Source organism: Thamnophis elegans, chromosome 5 (genome assembly GCF_009769535.1).
Source record: "Thamnophis elegans isolate rThaEle1 chromosome 5, rThaEle1.pri, whole genome shotgun sequence".
Classification (NCBI taxonomy): Eukaryota; Metazoa; Chordata; class Lepidosauria; order Squamata; family Colubridae; genus Thamnophis; species Thamnophis elegans.
The window spans coordinates 73,452,584-73,471,604 of record NC_045545.1 but is presented as its reverse complement, the minus strand read 5'-3'; the positions used below and the strand labels follow the sequence as shown (position 1 = coordinate 73,471,604).

The 19,021-nt window shown below is 36.0% G+C and overlaps 1 protein-coding gene across 1 annotated transcript in view; it reads right to left on the bottom strand.

Annotated features, from left to right (window-relative positions):
- Nucleotides 1-19,021, bottom strand: part of TOP1 (DNA topoisomerase I) — a 63,362-nt gene that overhangs the window by 9,432 nt on the left and 34,909 nt on the right. The window contains exons 4-16 of the mRNA XM_032217892.1: nt 18,764-18,899; nt 17,714-17,772; nt 16,849-16,926; nt 16,193-16,268; nt 15,740-15,840; nt 11,768-11,883; nt 7,602-7,723; nt 6,775-6,897; nt 5,038-5,225; nt 2,691-2,835; nt 2,271-2,414; nt 1,508-1,693; nt 431-499 (exon numbers count right to left, since the gene is read on the bottom strand). Of these exons, the coding sequence (XP_032073783.1) occupies nt 431-499; nt 1,508-1,693; nt 2,271-2,414; nt 2,691-2,835; nt 5,038-5,225; nt 6,775-6,897; nt 7,602-7,723; nt 11,768-11,883; nt 15,740-15,840; nt 16,193-16,268; nt 16,849-16,926; nt 17,714-17,772; nt 18,764-18,899 (1,543 nt within the window). The remainder of the gene's footprint in view (nt 1-430; nt 500-1,507; nt 1,694-2,270; nt 2,415-2,690; nt 2,836-5,037; nt 5,226-6,774; nt 6,898-7,601; nt 7,724-11,767; nt 11,884-15,739; nt 15,841-16,192; nt 16,269-16,848; nt 16,927-17,713; nt 17,773-18,763; nt 18,900-19,021) is intronic.

Below are 19,021 nucleotides of genomic sequence, written 5' to 3'. Positions count from 1 at the left end.
ATAAATCTACTAACAACATGACGCCAATGTATTCTGGGGCAATTCTGTATCTTTTATTAAATACAAAATTACATCTTTTAAAAGCTTTTTTTAAACCCATTTTTTATAAATAATTCAAAGTGGTGAACATATTTATTACTCCTTCCTACTCCTATTTTTCCCACAACAACAATCCTGTGGAGTGAAGTTGAGCTGAAAGAGGATGATTGGCCCAAAGTCATCCAGTTGCCTTTCATGCCTAAGGCAAGACTAGAACTCATAGTCTTCTGGTTTGTATCATGGTGCTTAAACCACTAGATCAAACTGGGTCTCTTATTCCAAGCCATAGCAGAACTAACAATAGGCATTAATTTCACAGAAGAAAATTTAAGAAACATCCTTTGATGCTTACAGTGGTTCATACAGTTTTTAAATGCAAAAAGATACTCACATTAAGCCTATCAAATAAATCATCTTCTGGCTGCTTATTTTCCATGAATAACTGAAGATTCTTAAATACCTGAAAAGTAATCACAAAAGACAGAAACATGAAGCAAAGAAACAGTTCCGGATCCCGTTTTAACCGGTACAGTTGGAACGGGCCCGGTGGCATCCACATGGATGTGTGCAGCACGTGCACATGCATCTTGACACCTCCACGAGCCTCCAGCTGCTCAGTGGAGGGATGTGCAGGCACTGTATGCGCTCTGTGCATAAGCACTGAAGACTTAAAAGACCGCTAAGGAACTTGGGCGGACGGGTGGACCTTTCGGAGCACCGTACCGAAACGGTATCCATACCAGGGTGTACCGATTGCAACCCACCACTGCATGTTACTTTCCTCACTATTTTACCTGATACCATATTAAAATGGTTTCTGGACACACAGTTTGCTAAGTTATGAATAACATGGACTGTTTGGTTTTGGCTACAAGTGCAAACTCAGGTACTATGCAAACCATAACCAGATGTGATATCAGATTTTACTTGAGTCCCTTTATCTGCAGTGTGCTACTTATGTTTGTAATATGTAACAAAAGCCAGGTGGCTATTAATTCACTGTTAATAAATTTCCCAGATTTACAATAGAATTCTAAAGGTGAATCAATGTACTGAAGCCCATTTTCTATGAGAACAGATAAAAGCATTTCTTTTTACTTGGTAATAAAATAAAGAGGGGGTAAACATAAGGAATGTAAGTATTTCTGAAATTAAAAATACTAAAGGTAGGAATATTGAAGAACGTCAGTGATTATAACTGCAAAACAATTATTATTCATGCTTAATAGAAAAACAAATGTGGATTTTATTATCAGCATTTGCTGGAGACAAAGCAGAGCAAGGTGAATCTGCCTCTGTGACTTTTGAGGATTTCCAAAAACACAAAGCTATAGCACTATGGATGCTGAACTTGATGATACATTGATTCAATCAAATGGAATGAATACCTGAAAAGCAACCAAAAGATAAAGGAGATTTAAAAGATAAAGTTACTCAGTTTGTGGATTTCCTTAGTAGAGTCCCTTACCCTTTTTTCAACAGGTACTTTGTTATAGTATCTTATGGAGTCTTTTCCAAGGAAATCAAATTCTACTACATATTCCTGACCATCTAATTCTGGATGCAAATTAATGTGTTCCACACGGAGGGAGCAACAGCCCACTGTGTCAGCAGTCTCCCCTTCTTCTTTCTCATTGCCAGCTCTCAGAGCAAGCTACAAAAATTGAATAGTGAGACAGAAAAAATAGAGGTCAGTTTAAACAGATGAAAACATTTTAATCATGTAATTGAACAGTAGAAAATTACATCACTAAGCTAAGAAGCTATTTATTTGAAATTTCAGAATGAGATTTGAGGTACCTTCAAATTCACTAGAAGGATTACACTAATTTAAAAGTTATGCATAATACTTGGATCCATGGGTATATGCACTTTAGATAAACTGACATGAAAACTGATGTAAATAAGAGAAACACAACATGAGGTTACTAGCAGAGATGCTTCTACTCTGTTTTTCATTCTTTAATACCAGATCTGTTATTGCAGAATATTCTATACACCTCTGACCCTGCAAAACAAAAAGCCAAATTTGTGCAGGTAGATTCTAGGAAAGTAGGCAGAGCTTTATCTGAACAGTCAATTTGTTAGATGAGTTCGTGTCAATTTAAATTCCTTCCTGTCATTCTTCAAGGATTTCTCAAATACCTGTTATACCTCATTCATGTCAACGTTGGATTCAGGAGTTCTGTTTATTTACAACCAAAAAGAATCTGTAAAAGTCAGAATCTCACTTTATCAATGAAGTACAATGCCACGGCCCTTTGCCGCACTTTCATCTCTTTGGATTTCCAGTCTTCTCGATATTGATTTCGAATCCTATCTACGCATTTCTTCAATCTCCGAGCTGTCTCGTATTTCTGCCAGTCTTTCTCACCCTGCCAAGAAAATCACAGGGAACGTGATGAATTGCTCAAGTATAGAAGGGCTCTTATTTGGAGGGGATACAATTTTTCATTGAATTTGATCAGATATGACCTAATTTTTGATTGACATTTCTGATTTCAGAAGAGAAAAGCAATTTAAAACACCATTTAAGCTTTTTTTTAAAAAATAAATAAATAAAGAAGTCCGGTTTAGATCTTCAGATATGCAATATATCTTTCCCAAAAAGCATATTAGTCATGACAGAAATAGTCTAGACAAAAAAATACCTTGATTCTAGAGCTGGGATTCAACATGATGTACTTAATAGATCCTTGAATATTCTCAGTCCATGATACCAGCCAAGTTACTTTGTTATCATACCGAACCTCTTTCCATTTATGGCCAGCAGGAGGTGGCGGGATTTTAGAATCCCTAGGCAGGAAAAACACAAAGACGTTTCAAAACAGGAAAATTCATAAGGAAGCCATAGAATATCAGCAAGCAAATTAATTATTCAGAAAATTCAGGCAATGAACAGTGGCATCATAACAACAACTACAGAATGATACACTATTTATGACATTTTATTTATGTCCTACTTTTATTATCTTTATGTCAGTAACTCAAGGTGGCAAACAAGCCTAATACACCCTCCTATTTTCCACACAACCAACAACCCTGCGAAGTAGCTGGGCTGACACAGTGACTGGCCCAAAGTCACCTAACTCACTTTAATGCCTAAGGGGGCTTAAAACTCAGGGTCTCTTGGTTTCCAGCCTGGTGCCTTAACCATTAGACCAAACTGGCTTATTATTATGGGTAGTCACACAGTTGACATTTTTATCTCCTTTTGGAGTCCTTTCCAAGGACCTAAGATGAGCAGATATTGTTGCCTGATTATTAATATTATTGTTATGGGTATTTCATTCAATTTGTTTGGTCGCCACTCGCAACTCTAGATGAATAACAGCCAGTATTTGTAGACTTTAATGCCTAATAATCAGACAAGCTTGAACTGTGAATCTCAATTTTACGCGTTCATGACTAGATTTTATAAATGAGAATGTATTCTGAGCAAAACTGACAGGCAGGGCTTATAAATAGCACAAAGCCACTAATGTGGTCAATTTGTTTTTGCTTTCCTGTGACATGTGGATTTATCCATTATGGCAACTCTCTAAGTAAATCTGGTCACTTGTTCAACAAGCCAATAAAAAAGGATAAGGAGAAGATAGATCACTTTGTCCTTCTTTGCCTAACTATCATTATTTCCCTCAGTAAGATTGAATTGTAAATTTAAAAACCCTCAGTACATTACACTATGATGTTTTGAAGAAAGTAAATCAAATGATGTTGAAGTCAGGTTCACAATGACTTTGTTCTCTATCATGCTTTGTTTTGCTCCATGCCCAATGCTACCCATTCCTATCCTCCAATCCTTTAAATTTGTTAAATAATGGATAAAATGCTGCTCCTCAGACATAAACCTGCCAATGATTCTTTAAGTTTTTCTGCATTGTGGTCAGGCTGTTCTTCGGCCTTAGACTGCATTAGGTCTTGAATCAAAGTTTCCAACAGATCAAACCCTGACAGTATCTTGAGAATGAAAAAAATCCCATTTTTATGCTAAGACAGAAACTTAATTTGGGCTTGTCATGCTATCTACATAGCCTATGAAAAATGTCTAACTGGAGAAAATACAACTAGCTCCCACTTTCCCAATATTTACAAAGAAGGCAAAACTGTGTCCCTTTTGATGTATTATACTAATAATTGTCTTGATTTTAGTGCTTATTTTAAGTGTATGGATTTTGTTATTTTTTGGTATTTTTATAAGCTGTGTATATAGCAGCAGAAAGGCAGTTTGCATATTTAGAACAATAAGACCGCCTATGTGTCGTGTCCAAATATAAGCTGATCTAAATTTTCTACAGGAAAAAAAAGATATAAATATAACCACTTGCAGTTGCCATTTACAAAGCTGACCTGAGCATGAGTTACCATATTTTTCAGAGTATAAGATGCAGCAAGGTTTTGAAGAGGCAAATTAAAAAAAAAAAAGTTTTTGCACTCTGCAAACCTCCCAAAAACCGCCCTGTTTTTTTGTGAAAATGGCCCATTTTTTTTCCAAAAAAGGGCATGGATAGCCTTTAGGAAGCTTATAGAGTGCTCCTGGGGGCTGTGGGGGACAAAATTGAGCAAAAACCGGCCCATTTTTTGCTCATTTCTGCCCTCCCCAGTCCCCAGGAGCTTTCTGAAAGCCTCCTACAAGCTATGCACGGTCATTTTGGTGAAGGGCAGGGTTTTGGGAGGCAAAAAATGCTGTATTCAGTTTATGACACAGATTTTCAGCCTTTTTTTTGAGGGAAAAAGGTGCGTCTTATACTCTGAAAGATATGGTACTTTAACACTTCACACTAAAGAAAAATTATCCTTACATACTAATGACATATTGTTTTGTGTATTTTGAACAATTGACATTGTCTGATAAAATGCACTGGTTTTCCTCTTCTAAGAGAGGTTATAGATAGAACCAATTTGAGAGATGCTATTTGAGTGAAAAGCTGCTATTTAGCTGCTGTTCTCTCTAATCAGAACCCTTTCCTAGAAATATGCAAGATCTCCCATCCTCACTTGCTACAATTGATGATGATGTCTTCAGGCATTATTCGTCGCTTCAGCATGCCCATTTTGGGGTGGTTACCACGCCCTCTGAAGAGACCTGGAGGCTCAATCTTAAAGTTGGCAATTCTTTCCTTATGGTTATCCATGACACAATAACCATATTCTTTTAATAACCGCTCATTCTCTTCTTTAATTCTCTAGAGGAACACATACAAAGATGAAAAATTACAACATATCGAAAGCTGCTATATCAATTATTCAGATCAAATAAATAAGCTGTTGTTTAGCGGATTCTCAGGCACAGAACTCTTAGTGTATGAATGCCATTTGGTCTATACATTATAGAAAGGGCATGAAAGTTGATCAGCAAGATCATTTGAGTGCTTTATAACCATAGTATGTACACTTACCTCAGAAAATTGCATACAGATCTACTAATAAGTGAATCCCATTTAGTTCAGTGGATTTATTCAGATAAGTAGCTCACAGTGTGCCCTCATATACTAATCTAGGGCTAAACCTGAATGAACATAAATTTAGCATCATCTAAAATAAATTTTCCTCCCTCTTCCCAGAAAGTTTCAGGTTTCCTTGTTCAAAACAAGAAGTGCTCTGCATAGTGCATCACAGGTTCTGAAAAAATTGTTCAAACTACAGGTAGAGGACCCATATATCCCATATCTTTATCCTTGATTCTCCTTAGCATCCCTTTTATTCCTAACAAGATACCTTTTATTCCTAACAAGATAATGTATGATTCATCATCAATCCGCAAGGAGGGCATATCCTTTTATATATAATACAGAACCAGCTATTTCAGATAGTGCACTTTTTAAAGTACTAGTTTATATAGTGTCTGTCTTGCAACCATAATTCTGGACAGAAAATACTGGTTAAAAATGAACACAAGAAAAAGGTAAATACTAAAAAACACCAAAATAACAGTGCAGTAGCACATGAGGCTAAACACATAATCAATCATGTCAGATAAAACTACAATGATGGGCTTATCCAACCGACAGGCTCTACACCTGGGGAAACATCCAGATCTTCCAAAGATTTATGAAATATCCACAAGATCAGGGCTAAATGAATCTCAGGGGACATGTTATTCCAAAAAGCAGATGATGCTAAGGAGGCCTATCTCCTGGGGCTTTCTAGATGGCATTGCTTGACAGATGATCTAAAAGCATTCCTACCCTTCCAGGTCTAATGGGCTGTACAGAAACAATTGGGGAAAGGTAGTCTCACAAATAACCTGTTTTTTATCACTTAAAAAACCATTCATGTCATAACATGACATGAATGGTTTTTTAAGTGATAAAAAAGCACCTTCAAGTTTATCCAGAAACTTATTGAGTGCCAGGCAATTCATGGAATCATAATGTAACACAGGCATATTGTGGTATGCCAAGTGGTTTTTGAGGACAGCTCCTTAATGTACAGTGCATTACAGCAAGGCATAAGCAATGGAATGTTTCCTGGTTCAAAACAAGTCACAAGACCAACATGCACAAAAGCCTTTGGGGCCATAATTACCATCTATTCCTTAAACAAGACCTATGAGTCTAGGAGGACCTACAAATTGTGTATGATTTCTATCTGGTGTAGTGCAATCCCACCAAGAACTAAGTATAATGGAATAAAGACACTTGTAAAATCTGATATACTGAGAATATGCAGCATAGCTGAAGAGCATTCCAATTATGACTTCTATTTTTAGAGCCTAATCCTAAGTAAAGATACCTGCTTTTCTTCCTTGGTCATTTGCTTTCTAGCTTCTGTTTGGGCCTTGAAATACTGACTCATATGATTAAAGTCACATTTGCTGAGGCTAGTGATGATTCCCTTTTCTTCTGAAGTCATTTCCTGCAAAAAGAAAAAGAGAAGTATTATTAGTTAAATGAAATAAATAAAATAAATGAATGTAGTTGTTTATTATATCTATATCCTGTCTTTCCTTCATGAATGAAACTCTTGACTTGAATGTCAAAATAGAAGTAGGCATATAATAAAAACCAACATCGCTTTGGACATTTCTAGAAATCAGGTTAATTTTAATAGCCAAGACTTTTTAAGAAAGCTAACAAGAAACAATTTTGCTGTCAGTAACAAACACCTAGATTCCTTCTAAATTGAGCTACACTACTAAAAGACATGTGAAACCAGTGTTTTAGCTTTTATAAATGTAAGTGTTATAAACATATAAATGAAGCTGGATCCCACACTTTAAGGTTCTATTAGAGAAGAGTTCCCCAACCTTTCTGGCTTTGTGGACTGGCAGGTGGGGTGGGAGGGGATGGTTCTGCATGAGCTGTGGGCAAAATGAAGTGTGTGTATGCCCACTGCTTGTGGTAGTGGGGGTGTGGACACACATGCTCACCTGCCACTTCCATGGCCCTGTTCCCAATGGCTTAAAGTCTGGTAATGGACTGTGGCCAAGGGTTGGGCACCCGTGCATTAGAGAGAATTTTTGATTTACCAAGGAGAGACGTCTGTAAATGTTCCTATTTTTAAAGGGACAAAGAAGCCCAGCACAAACTATCTTTTCCTAAAAGGCTGAACATTCATACCTTTCTCCAGTCTTTAAAGAAGTTTTTCCTGAAGATATCCTTTGTAGTGTACTCATGATCAAGCATTTTTGCAAAGAAAGTTGCAACCTCTTCTGCTTTGGGACTGAGTTTCATGACTTTACCTGCACAAAGAAAAGTAGGCATGAAATAACAAGGCAACATTCTAATGATATTTAAGCTTCCAGCTACTCTTAGAAAAGATCCAGAGGCACACTTACCAGCAGATAAACAGTGCAAGCAGAATAACCACCCTGCAAACAAGCTATTTTGTTTCAAAGGAAAATGACAAATGTCTTCAGTTTTACTCCCAATTCTATAATGGTCGGTGTGACCTCAGAATGGGTCACTAGTTAGTCAAGTCCAGCTGAGAAGCAGAAAAAACATCTTGTGAGGTGATCTGGGATTGATTTGAAGTGCACAGAATTCTTTGTGAGATTAGCTGCATCACTGCCCCGCTGGCTTGGTGAAAGCCAGCAAGGTGGCATTGGAGGCTAGTTGAAAGTAGTAATTCATGTATTCTTGGAAAGGGGGTTGATTCCATTGGCTATGAAAGAGAAGCCGTCCCTTGACCACCCTGTACAGGATAATTATCGATCTTCAACCTTCCTTTTTTTTTGTTTTAGAGAAAGCTGTCAAGCTGTAATAGAATGTGTGGATGACCTTGGGGCAGAAGAGAAGAGATGCTGCCTAGGAAACAATCAGATGAGAGAGGCAGGAGTCCCCAGTGGGTTAACAATCAGAGAAAGAAACTTAGGAAGGACCCACCATAACAAATCAATTTGTTAAAAGTGGCAGTGGGAAGTTTGTATTTTCAGATTTGCAAGATTGATGTCAGCTCTCCCAGGTAAGCTAGACAAGAGACATGAATGTAAGGCTACATTAACAGAATCTTGCAAGGCTGAAAGTACAAACTTCTCACCTCCACTTTTAACTACCTGATACCACTTGTGTTCTTACTTCTTAGAATAACAGAGTTGGAAAGGACGTTGGAAGTCTTCTAGTCCAACCCACTGCTTAGGCAGAAAACCCTACACCACTTCAGACAAATGGTTATCCAACATCTTCTTAAAAACTTCCAGTGTTGGAGCATTTACAACTTCTGGAGGCAAATTGTTCCACTGATTAATTGTCCTAACTGTCAGGAAATTTCTTCTTAGTTCTAAGTTGCTTCTCTCCTTGATTAGTTTCCACCCATTGCTTCTTGTCCTCCCCTTCCCTCTACTTCTTAGTTTTTTTCGAATCTTTGTTAATTTTAATCATTTTATATTTATCATTTTAATGCATTGTAAGTGGCCCATCATATAGATGTAATAAGTAAAAAATAAATAATAAAAGATACAATCCAACATGAGGAAGTTTATCAGTTTTTCCTATTCTGGATTATTGGAATGCTTTCATTCCAGAAAAACATGAGAGTAAGAAATGGGCTGCAGATTCATAACTACTTTAGAGCATCACACTAGACTAAGGACATGTCAAATTCACCCACGAAGAACGTGTTGTTTAAGGGCTGTCTTCTTCACATTTCAGCAATTTGTTACTGAACCATTTCCCCTTCACTCAAGAATAGAAGCTCAACATGAAATCATAGATATGTGGAAAGGCATCTTCTTCCATAGATAAAAGGGTAAGCAATTGTTGCACTAATATACAGTACATCCGATGTCTCTTTTTCCTATCCAATATGCCTAACACAGACTCAGGCTGCATAATTTGTCAGCATTCCATAGAAGTAGCAAAGAAAAAACAAATACTTTAGGTCATTTTTAAATATGTGATTCTTTAGAAATCCAGTTACAAGTATAGTACTTCTACTTGTGTAATTATGACACAGGGAAAAAGCAAACATTAAATCCTCTTGGGTATGTTTGGCAGGAGGAAGGAAGAATTGCCTCTGAAAGTTTTAAGAATATTAGTCATACTAGGGGAAGCAGCTGATAGTTTTCACAAGTTTGATTAAAATGTCTCGCCACCTTTGGTTTAGGCTCCTACGGTATCTTTCAAATGAATTCAAAGATAATTTAGTAACATAGCAGCTATTGTTGTTAATGTATGTTGTTCTCTATTATAGATACTGAAGGACAGGAAAGTGAGGGTATGTTTTTCTCCTCAAATATACATAAAATAGTCAGAAAAAGAAGAGGCGGCTTCTATTTAAAAAGCAAGTGCCCATCCTTTGCCCATGGCTTACAAATAAAAAAGCAACATATAAAATAATATAACTGCTAGAAAAACAAATGCCAAATCAAACCTCGCCAGAGCTCCATAAATAATCTGCCTTCAAGATCTAAAAGAACAATGTTAATTTAAAGTTTTAAAATATTGTTTAATATCTTAAGAATAACAAAATTACAGGCATTAAAACACATCCATTTCCTATAATCTAATTTGATTTTTGATTGAAAATGTATTCTATGTGTATAAGAACACTGTACCCAGCTTTCACCTCCAATAACAATATTGAACACATCCATAGATTAAGAACAGGTCAAAAGTTTTGCTACAAGAGAATACAGGTAAAACACTGCCTTGCCCATGAAGCAGCTGCAACTTTCAGATCCCCTTAAGCAATGGATGTATAGACCCTAAATAGAAATTCTCATATCTCAAAAGCGGGAAGTAGTTAATGTATAGGGCAAACAGGTAGGTAGACTATGTCACTGAAAATCACCTGGAAAAGGCTTGGATTAGCATACTAGTATATCTGTCATGGCTCTAGAATATTTGCTAGGGCCTACACACAGAGAGCACAACCCATACTTTAAAACTCTTTTTCAGCATATAAAGAGACAGCAATTGAATGACAATTCTTCAAATCAAATGAGAATTTATTAAAAATAATAATAATCTTGGTGATACATTTTTGTCAGACTAAATATCACCTATATATTAAACAAAGTATAGTTTGAAAAAAAAAACCCTTGCAATTTAATTATTAACAAAATATTTATTTATTGGATTTGTTGCCCATCTTATAGCAAATGACTTTGGGCAGCTTCCAGCAGTAAAACATTAAAATCCTAACAGATAAATATCTTAAAAAAAATAAAAATAGAATTCCTAATCAAGATAAAATATATTGTATTGTTTTAGACTATAAGATGTACCCCCCCCCCAAAGGTGGGTGGAAATTTTTTGGGTGTGTGTGTGTGTTGGTGTGGCGCCAATCAGCTGTTCTAGATGGCAGGGATTGCTGCTGCTGCCTATCACCGCCAATCAATGGGCGACGACGAATGGGCCATGGCAGCAAACGGGCCAATTTATTTTTCTTGTTTTCCTCCTTTAAAGCTAATGTGCATCTTATATTCCGGAGCGTCTTATAGTCCGAAAAATAAGATGGGGAGGGAAGGAACAGGTTGCAAGAGGGAAGGGGAGAGGTGGGATTGCCTCTTAATTCAACAACCACCTCTAATGTGATTGGGAGCGGGGTTTTTATAGTGCAGCAAGAGCACACTATTGTAATGAAGCCGTAACAGTAAGTAATGATTAAAAACAGCTAAAAGAATTACTAAAATGCTGACAGTTTCAGAAGTAGTAACACATGTTAGCAGCTACAATAAAAAAGGATTTAATGAAGTAAATGGAAAGTAAAGAAAATGTAAAAGACATTCAACTATTTCTTTTCTCCCTACCCACAGTAACTTGATATATAAATTAATTTAACAATAGTAATAGAATAACAATTGCATTTAGGCTTATGTACCACCTTATAGTGCTTTATAGCACTCTCTGAATGGTTTACAATACAGAAGCATTATTTTGCATACTGCTCTCAACAATCTGGGTCCTCATTTTATCAACCTCGGAAGGATGGAAGTATGAGCCTTGAACCTCATCAGGATCAAATTCCAGGCTGTGGGCAGAGTTTGCCTACAATATTGCACTTTAAGCATTGTGCCACCAATTTAATAGGCTGAAGTATATATGAGCATCATAGAATTTAGAATCCTGGTACCCATGTTTTCTTCTGTAGTGTACCTATTTTAGGCCCAAAACAACACAGCCTATAATGCAATTTTGGCCCCTTCCTAATACAAAATCCAGATAAATACTGATCAGTTGCAAGCAAAACCATTACCATTTCTGCCCATGAAAACTCATAGATTTGGGATGCTAAATAGCTGTTAATTCTGCTCTTCTACAAAGCACCAGTTTTTATAACTTACCATCATAGTAGAATTTGACATTTTCAGGCAACGGTTCATATGGAGGAGCAAACACAGGACCCTTGTGCTCCAAGAATTTCCATTTAATACCTTCAGGATAGCGTTCTTCTTCCCACCTTTAAAACAGAGGAAGAGATGAAATAAGTAAGAATAGTATCTATCCAGCTACTGCACATAAATCCAGAATAAACAAAGCAGTATCACAGCATTCTATGTGAATATCTAAATTGGTCAATTCAATCAAGGAGTCTTCCATTGTTCTGTTGTGCTTAAAAACATATATTTATATTAGTTAATGTTCTTCACTTAATTTATTGATTTGCCTTTGTGTCACATTATTAACTTTTTTCTGTACCAATGTTAAAATTACTTAGTCAATATTTTATAAAATAAAGAATTTCAAAGATAATAGGCAATAATAGTCTTAGGTGTTTTTGATTTGGTAAGAGGTTTAGTTTCATTGGGTGTGATGCGAGAAAGAACATTTTTACCCTCTTGTCTTCCCATTTCTCTCCCCTGCCCATAAAAAAGATAGAAAATATGCTGCCATTTCTCAGTTGTTTGCCACTGGAATTTGGTGACATATTTTAGAGGCACTGGACATTTTGCTTGCAAAAAGCACCCTATGTGAAACAGTCCTAAGGGTGTTGATGTAATAAGAAAAGCCCAGACTGACAAATGCACCAGAAACAAACATTCTGCATTAAAATTAGCTACTGCATAGAGCACACTACCAGGCAGGAAATCTGAACAATTGCAGCACTGATCATAATGCCTGCATTTCAGTAAAGAATACCAATTATGATACAGGATAGGATAACTGTCACAAAACTCAAGAAAATAAACAACATAAAGGAACAAAGATACTGCTCAGATTATTTCATATATATATATACATACATACAATATACATACACATACACACATACATACATACATACATACATACATACAGTGGGGCAAAAAAGTATTTAGTCAGCCACCAATTGTGCAAGTTCTCCCACTTAAAAAGATGAGAGAGGCCTGTAATTGACATCATAGGTAGACCTCAACTATGAGAGACAAAATGAGAAAACAAATCCAGACAATCACATTGTCTGATTTGGAAAGAATTTTTTTTTGCAAATTATGGTGGAAAATAAGTATTTGGTCACCTGCAAACAAGCAAGATTTCTGACTCTCACAGACCTGTAACTTCTTCTTTAAGAGGCTCCTCTGTCCTCCACTCATTACCTGTATTAATGGCACCTGTTTGAACTTGTTAGCAGTATAAAAGACACCTGTCCACAACCTCAAACAGTCACACTCCAAACTCCACTATGGTGAAGACCAAAGAGCTGTGAAGAACACCAGAAACAAAATTGTAGACCTGTACCAGGCTGGGAAGACTGAGTCTGCAATAGGCAAGCAGCTTGGTGTGAAGAAATCAACTGTGGGAGCAATAATTAGAAATGGAAGACATACAAGACCACTGATTATTTCCCTCAATCTGGGGTTCCATGCAAGATCTCACCCCATGGGGTCAAAATGATACAAGAACGGTGAGCAAAAATCCCAGGACCACACGGGGGGACCTAGTGAATGACCTGCAGAGAACTGGGAACAATGTAACAAAGGCTACAATCAGTAACACACTACGCCACCAGGGACTCAGATTCTGCAGTACCAGACGTGTCCCCCTGCTTAAGCCAGTGCACGTCTGGGCCCGTCTGAAATTTGCTAGAGAGCATTTGGTTGATCCAGAAGTGGATTGGGAGAATGTCATATGGTCAGATGAAACCAAAGTAGAACTGTTTGGTAGGAAAACAACTCGTGTTTGGAGGAGAGAGAATGCTGAGTTGCATCTAAAGAACACCATACCTACTGTGAAGCACGAGGGTGGCAACATCATGCTTTGGGGCTGTTTCTCTGCAAAGGGACCAGGTTGAATTATCCGTGTACAAGAAAAAATGAATGGGGCCATGTATCGTGAGATTTTGAGTGCAAACCTCCTTCCATCAGCAAGGGCATTGAAGATGAACTTGGCTGGGTCTTTCAGCATGACATTGATCCCAAACACACCTCCCGAGCAATGAAGGAGTGGCTTCGTAAGAAGCATTTCAAGGTCCTGGAGTGGCCTAGCCAGTCTCCAGATCTCAACCCCATAGAAAGCCTTTGGAGGGAGTTGAAAGTCCGTGTTGCCCAGCGACAGCCCCAAAACATCACTGCTCTAGAGGAGATCTGCATGGAAGAATGGGCCAACATACCAGCAACAGTGTGTGCCAACCTTGTGAAAACTTACAGAAAACATTTGACCTCTGTCATTGCCAACAAAGGATATATAACAAAGTATTGAGATGAAGTTTTGATATTGACCAAATACTTATTTTCCACCATAATTTATTTGAATGTCATTGTGTTTAATGGATGTTTGGGATATAGATAGATAGATAGATAGATAGATAGATAGATAGATAGATAGATAGATAGATATAGATAGATATATCCCAAGCATCCATTAAACACAATGACATTCAAATTACTATACATTAGCTTCAGACAGAAGCAAAAACCACCACTACAAAACACACACATCAGATCGCATCTCAAAAAGCAGCAATAAAATGGAACAGACAGTAAACAAGGCAACAAAGAATGCTTTCCTTTTTGGTCCACACTAAGGAATCAGGGGTCTGTTCCACAACCAATCATGACTGATCAGGTTCTTTATATCCCCATCCATCTTTATAACCAAACAGCATACCAATACTAGGCATAATTTAGCTCCCAGAACTGAAAATGGGAGCATATATTTAAAGTTCAGCAAGTTACATGACAATGTGTTGTGAGTATGAATAAGAAATATAAGGTACGTGAATATAATGCCAACACATTATTCTTGAGTTGCTATTATTTTTGAAATAAAAAAACTTAATGAAAATTAAACTGATAGTTTTATATTCTAAAATATGTTTAATCTCTTTAAAATTATCACCTGCTTATCATTTGATAATCTTCTCATTGGGGAATTTTATTTCTAAACACTCAGAGCGGGTTAGCGGAAACAACTAAAAACAAACACTAAAGTTATTTTGTAACAGAAAATAAAAATGAAAAAGAACAAACGCACATCAAAGTATTCAGTATGTGAAAATGGGTAATATGCAAATTTAGTTTATCATCCTTAATTTAATCAGATGTTAAATAAGCTAATTATTCTTAACCAACTAATGCTCTTAGGGTCTAATAATTCAGTTATAGTTAGAGATAGGGTTGGTTGTATTGTTTTAAAGGTGTTACATTCTGTAAATCAAAAATAAAGGGATTTCATAAAATAATGGGGAATAACACACTGATTTCATCTCACTGAGACAGCTTCTAGTTCTCCAAACTTCATAACCGGGATTGAAGCTAATAACAGGCTCTTTAGAGAAGGCTATTAATGAACTCATAGCTTTAAAGATGAAAAACAAGTCCTACTAAAGAAAGAAGATTAAAGGGAAGCAGAATAACTTCACACCTTCAAAAGACAGAAAAGGAGGGAGAAAATGTGAGTTATCAAGATAGTGCTCTTGACCACAAAAACTCACTGTACGCATTAGGACAAGTAGGAGCAGTGTTAGGGTTAGAACTGTAAAATTAGGCTGTAATCACTTGAATCCTAGGCCCAGCCACCTGGCCAATGGTTCTCTCCCATGTTTCTGAGAGAGTTCCCTGAATATCTGATGGCATATTTATTTGGTTACTCCATACTGGAGTTACCTAGGAGTAACCTAAATGTAGACAAACCGGGCTTTAACAATGTTATTGTTAGGTAGTTTGCAAAGATAGAAATGTAATGTGAATGGTGTAAAAGAAAGTTAGCTAAATTTCCTTTCCTTTTTCTAGTCTCATACTGTTTATTATTTCTTACTTCTTTTCCATGCTGTGCATAATATTAATATTAAAGAAATTTACATGATGGACATGTATAAAAATGCATGTAGGTGTTACCATTTCCATTTTTGTTCCTCTTCTTTTTTTGTTTTTTTCTTTTTCATTTCTCCCTCTGGGGGCTTCTTATCTTTGCTCTTTATTTTCTTCGGTTTAATCTCCTAAAAAAGGTTAAATGAAAATGTACCATAGCAATGTAAGATTCTTTTACATTTTAAAAATTAGTGTAAAATGAGATCCATCTGAAATATTCTTAATAGAAAAGGAAGTTTAGCATGCAAGTATATCAGCTGTTTTATACACTGGGACTATGAGAAAGTGTCATCAAAATTAATATGTCAGATTATGAAAAATTATTGATAGATAGATAGATAGATAGATAGATAGATAGATAGATAGATAGATAGATGATAGATTGATAGAGGGACGTTTAAATCTATACTGGGATTAACATTGATCCGCTGTCATAAATTGTTGGCAGTCCATAAGATAAAATAAAAAGTAAACAATTACCTCTTCATCTTCCTGTTTTCGTTTTTTTGATTTTTTTACATCTTCAGTTTTAATCTTCTTAGGTTTGTAGTCAATACTGAAATTGCAAAATAATTGCAAATAATTCATATATTTTAGCTCCATTAGTTCTATTTGAATATTAGTGCTTGAAAAAATTACCATGCCTCAATTTCAAAAGGTTACTTTTTTGTCTGTCTGTCCATACAATCATTCATCTATCTTCCTTCAATATGTATGGCTGTCCATCTCAGCAAACAGCTCTGAGAAGTAAACATTCTTAAAATAAGATTGTCATTAAACTGTTGGTTTAATAATTGGTTGTTTTAGATGCCTTTTTCAAGACTATAAAAATTATCCCAGCATCTGACAATAAATATAAAGTATCTATCTATGCTACTTCTGTGAAACAGCATACATTTCATGCTTTAAATGCTTGATTCAGACTACTGCCCCTCACTGCTCCTTATATTGGTCAACTTAATTCTAGAGAACTTCTGCAAAATAATATGATAATACACCAACTGGAAAACTCTCTGATGTACTCTGAATTGTAGACCAGGTAGAAATTTGTGTTCTGATCTTATCAAAAGAGATATAGCTAATTAGCTCAGTGATCAAGATTCAGAACTGGGAAGACAGCTGAATTTAACACTCACTCATCATCCTCTCGTGGTCTCTTGTAATCTTCTTTATAATAGCCATCATCATCTATTTCTTCTTTTATACATGGTGGGCTATATGTGGAAGGAACACGTTTACAAAAAAATAATCATTAAAACATATTTTGGAAGCTGACCTTGTTCACTAATTTTACCTGCAACAAGAACTGACTCATTATTGTTGCATTCCTATCTACTCTGGAATAAAGCGCTTCCAATATTCAATGTTAAAATGGAAACATAAAGTCCTGCAAGAATTTCATGACAAAGAACAAGAGAATAAAACCTCTCAACAATAAAACACAAGTCTCTGAGCATAAGCAAAGGGTAAAAGTTCCCCTGTCAGTCGTGTCCAACTCTAGGGCAAGGTGCTTATCTGTTTCTTGGCTGAGAGCGCCACTGTTGTCCGAAAACAATTTCCATGGTCATGTGGCCAGCATGGCTATATACCAAAGGCGGACAGAAAGCAGTTACCTCCCCACTGAAATGCAATGTACTAATCCACTTGCATTTGCATGGATTCGAACTGCTAAGTGTGGGCAGGAGCTGGGGCAAGTAATGGGAGCTTCTCCCCGTTGCAGAGAGCTCAGGTAATCTGATACACTGTTCCAATATTTTTTTTAGAACATGTCGTTTCATTGGTTCTTTGCCATCTTTCAGCTTTCTCATGCTCTGATTCAGGATATAATAGGCTATATCCAATTTAGCATACTAGTAAGGGAGTGCATGTCACCCGATGTGAAAACCTGTGCTAATTTGCAGATAATATAGAGCAGAATTTCTTGTTGAAACGTATTTTATTCTTTTCAGACAAGAAGAAAAATTTAGAAAGCATGTTCATGCAAAGTTGCTTCTTGCCTACCTGGAGAACCCATTTTCTTTTTCTTTCTTTATTTTCATTTCACCAGATGATGATTTACTCTAAAAGACATAAATGAGAACTGGGTCATTACGCTTTTAAAAAACCACATCAGATTTTCTCCCCATGGGACTGACAAAAGACCTTGCACCAGAAGCTTTTGCATCTTCATGTGCTGCAAAACTTTTCAATCTGTGAGACTAATTCCAAACATTGCATCTTTTTTATTTTCTATGGCACTTATTATAATAAACTTAAGACATTCAAATAGAATGTAAATGCTTGTTTTTATTTTTTAAAACACGTTTTTACAATGTTCTAAACTTACAAATTTTGGGGAGAAAGTAGTGGATAACCTTAATGTAATTGTGAGACAAAAGTTAAATTTTTCAGACAAAAATATTATCTTGAACGACATATGTAGCACTTGGAATTTGAAAACTAGATAATACAATTGGATTCTCCATGGCCTTAATATGGCCAAACAACTAATATTGCAGTATTGGAAAGGTAAATGTTTGGCCCCTTTCACTTAATGGATTGAATATCTAGTGACACTTGCCAATCATGAGCGGATCTCCTATTGTTGTAGACTTTGTATGGAGAAATGTTATGAAATAAGGAGCTTATATATACAAAATGCAGCAGATAAAATAAGCATGATAATTATATGATTGTATTAAAAATACAGATGTAATTGAAATCACACTAGATAAGTATAAATAGAATTGTATTTACTGTTAAAAATATTTTTTCGTTGTTCCATTTTTTCACCTTTTAAAAAAGTACTTTCTATATATTTTTTCTTTTCTTTGACAATGTATTTTTATCATAATTATCTTTATTCTCTCCCCTTCTGACATTTTAAACAAACAAGCACAATATTCAACTACAATGTTGTTGTACATAATTTTTAATTTCATTTTCTTATCTTCAGGACCTTAACTTTTTCTTGGCATCCAGAGCTGCAGATCAGATACCTTAGAAACTGAAAATAGAGAGGCTGACAAAAGTACAATCCAAAAAAGTAATATCCCCATCATAATACTGTACCTTTTCTTCCTTTCGCTTCTCCTTCTCTCTATCTTTGTGTTTGTCTTTGTGTTTGTCATGTTTTTCTGAACTACCATCTTTATGTTTGGTTTTCTCCTTCTCTTTGTGTTTCTTCTCTGAAAACTCTTTGTGTTCACTGTAAGATTTAAGAATAGTTTCAGTCAGAGAAGAGGCAACTGGAAAAAAATGATGCATTATCAGTATCTAAATAGTCTTATCAGCATCTAAAGCCAAGCTTTCAAAAATGTATTGCAATGT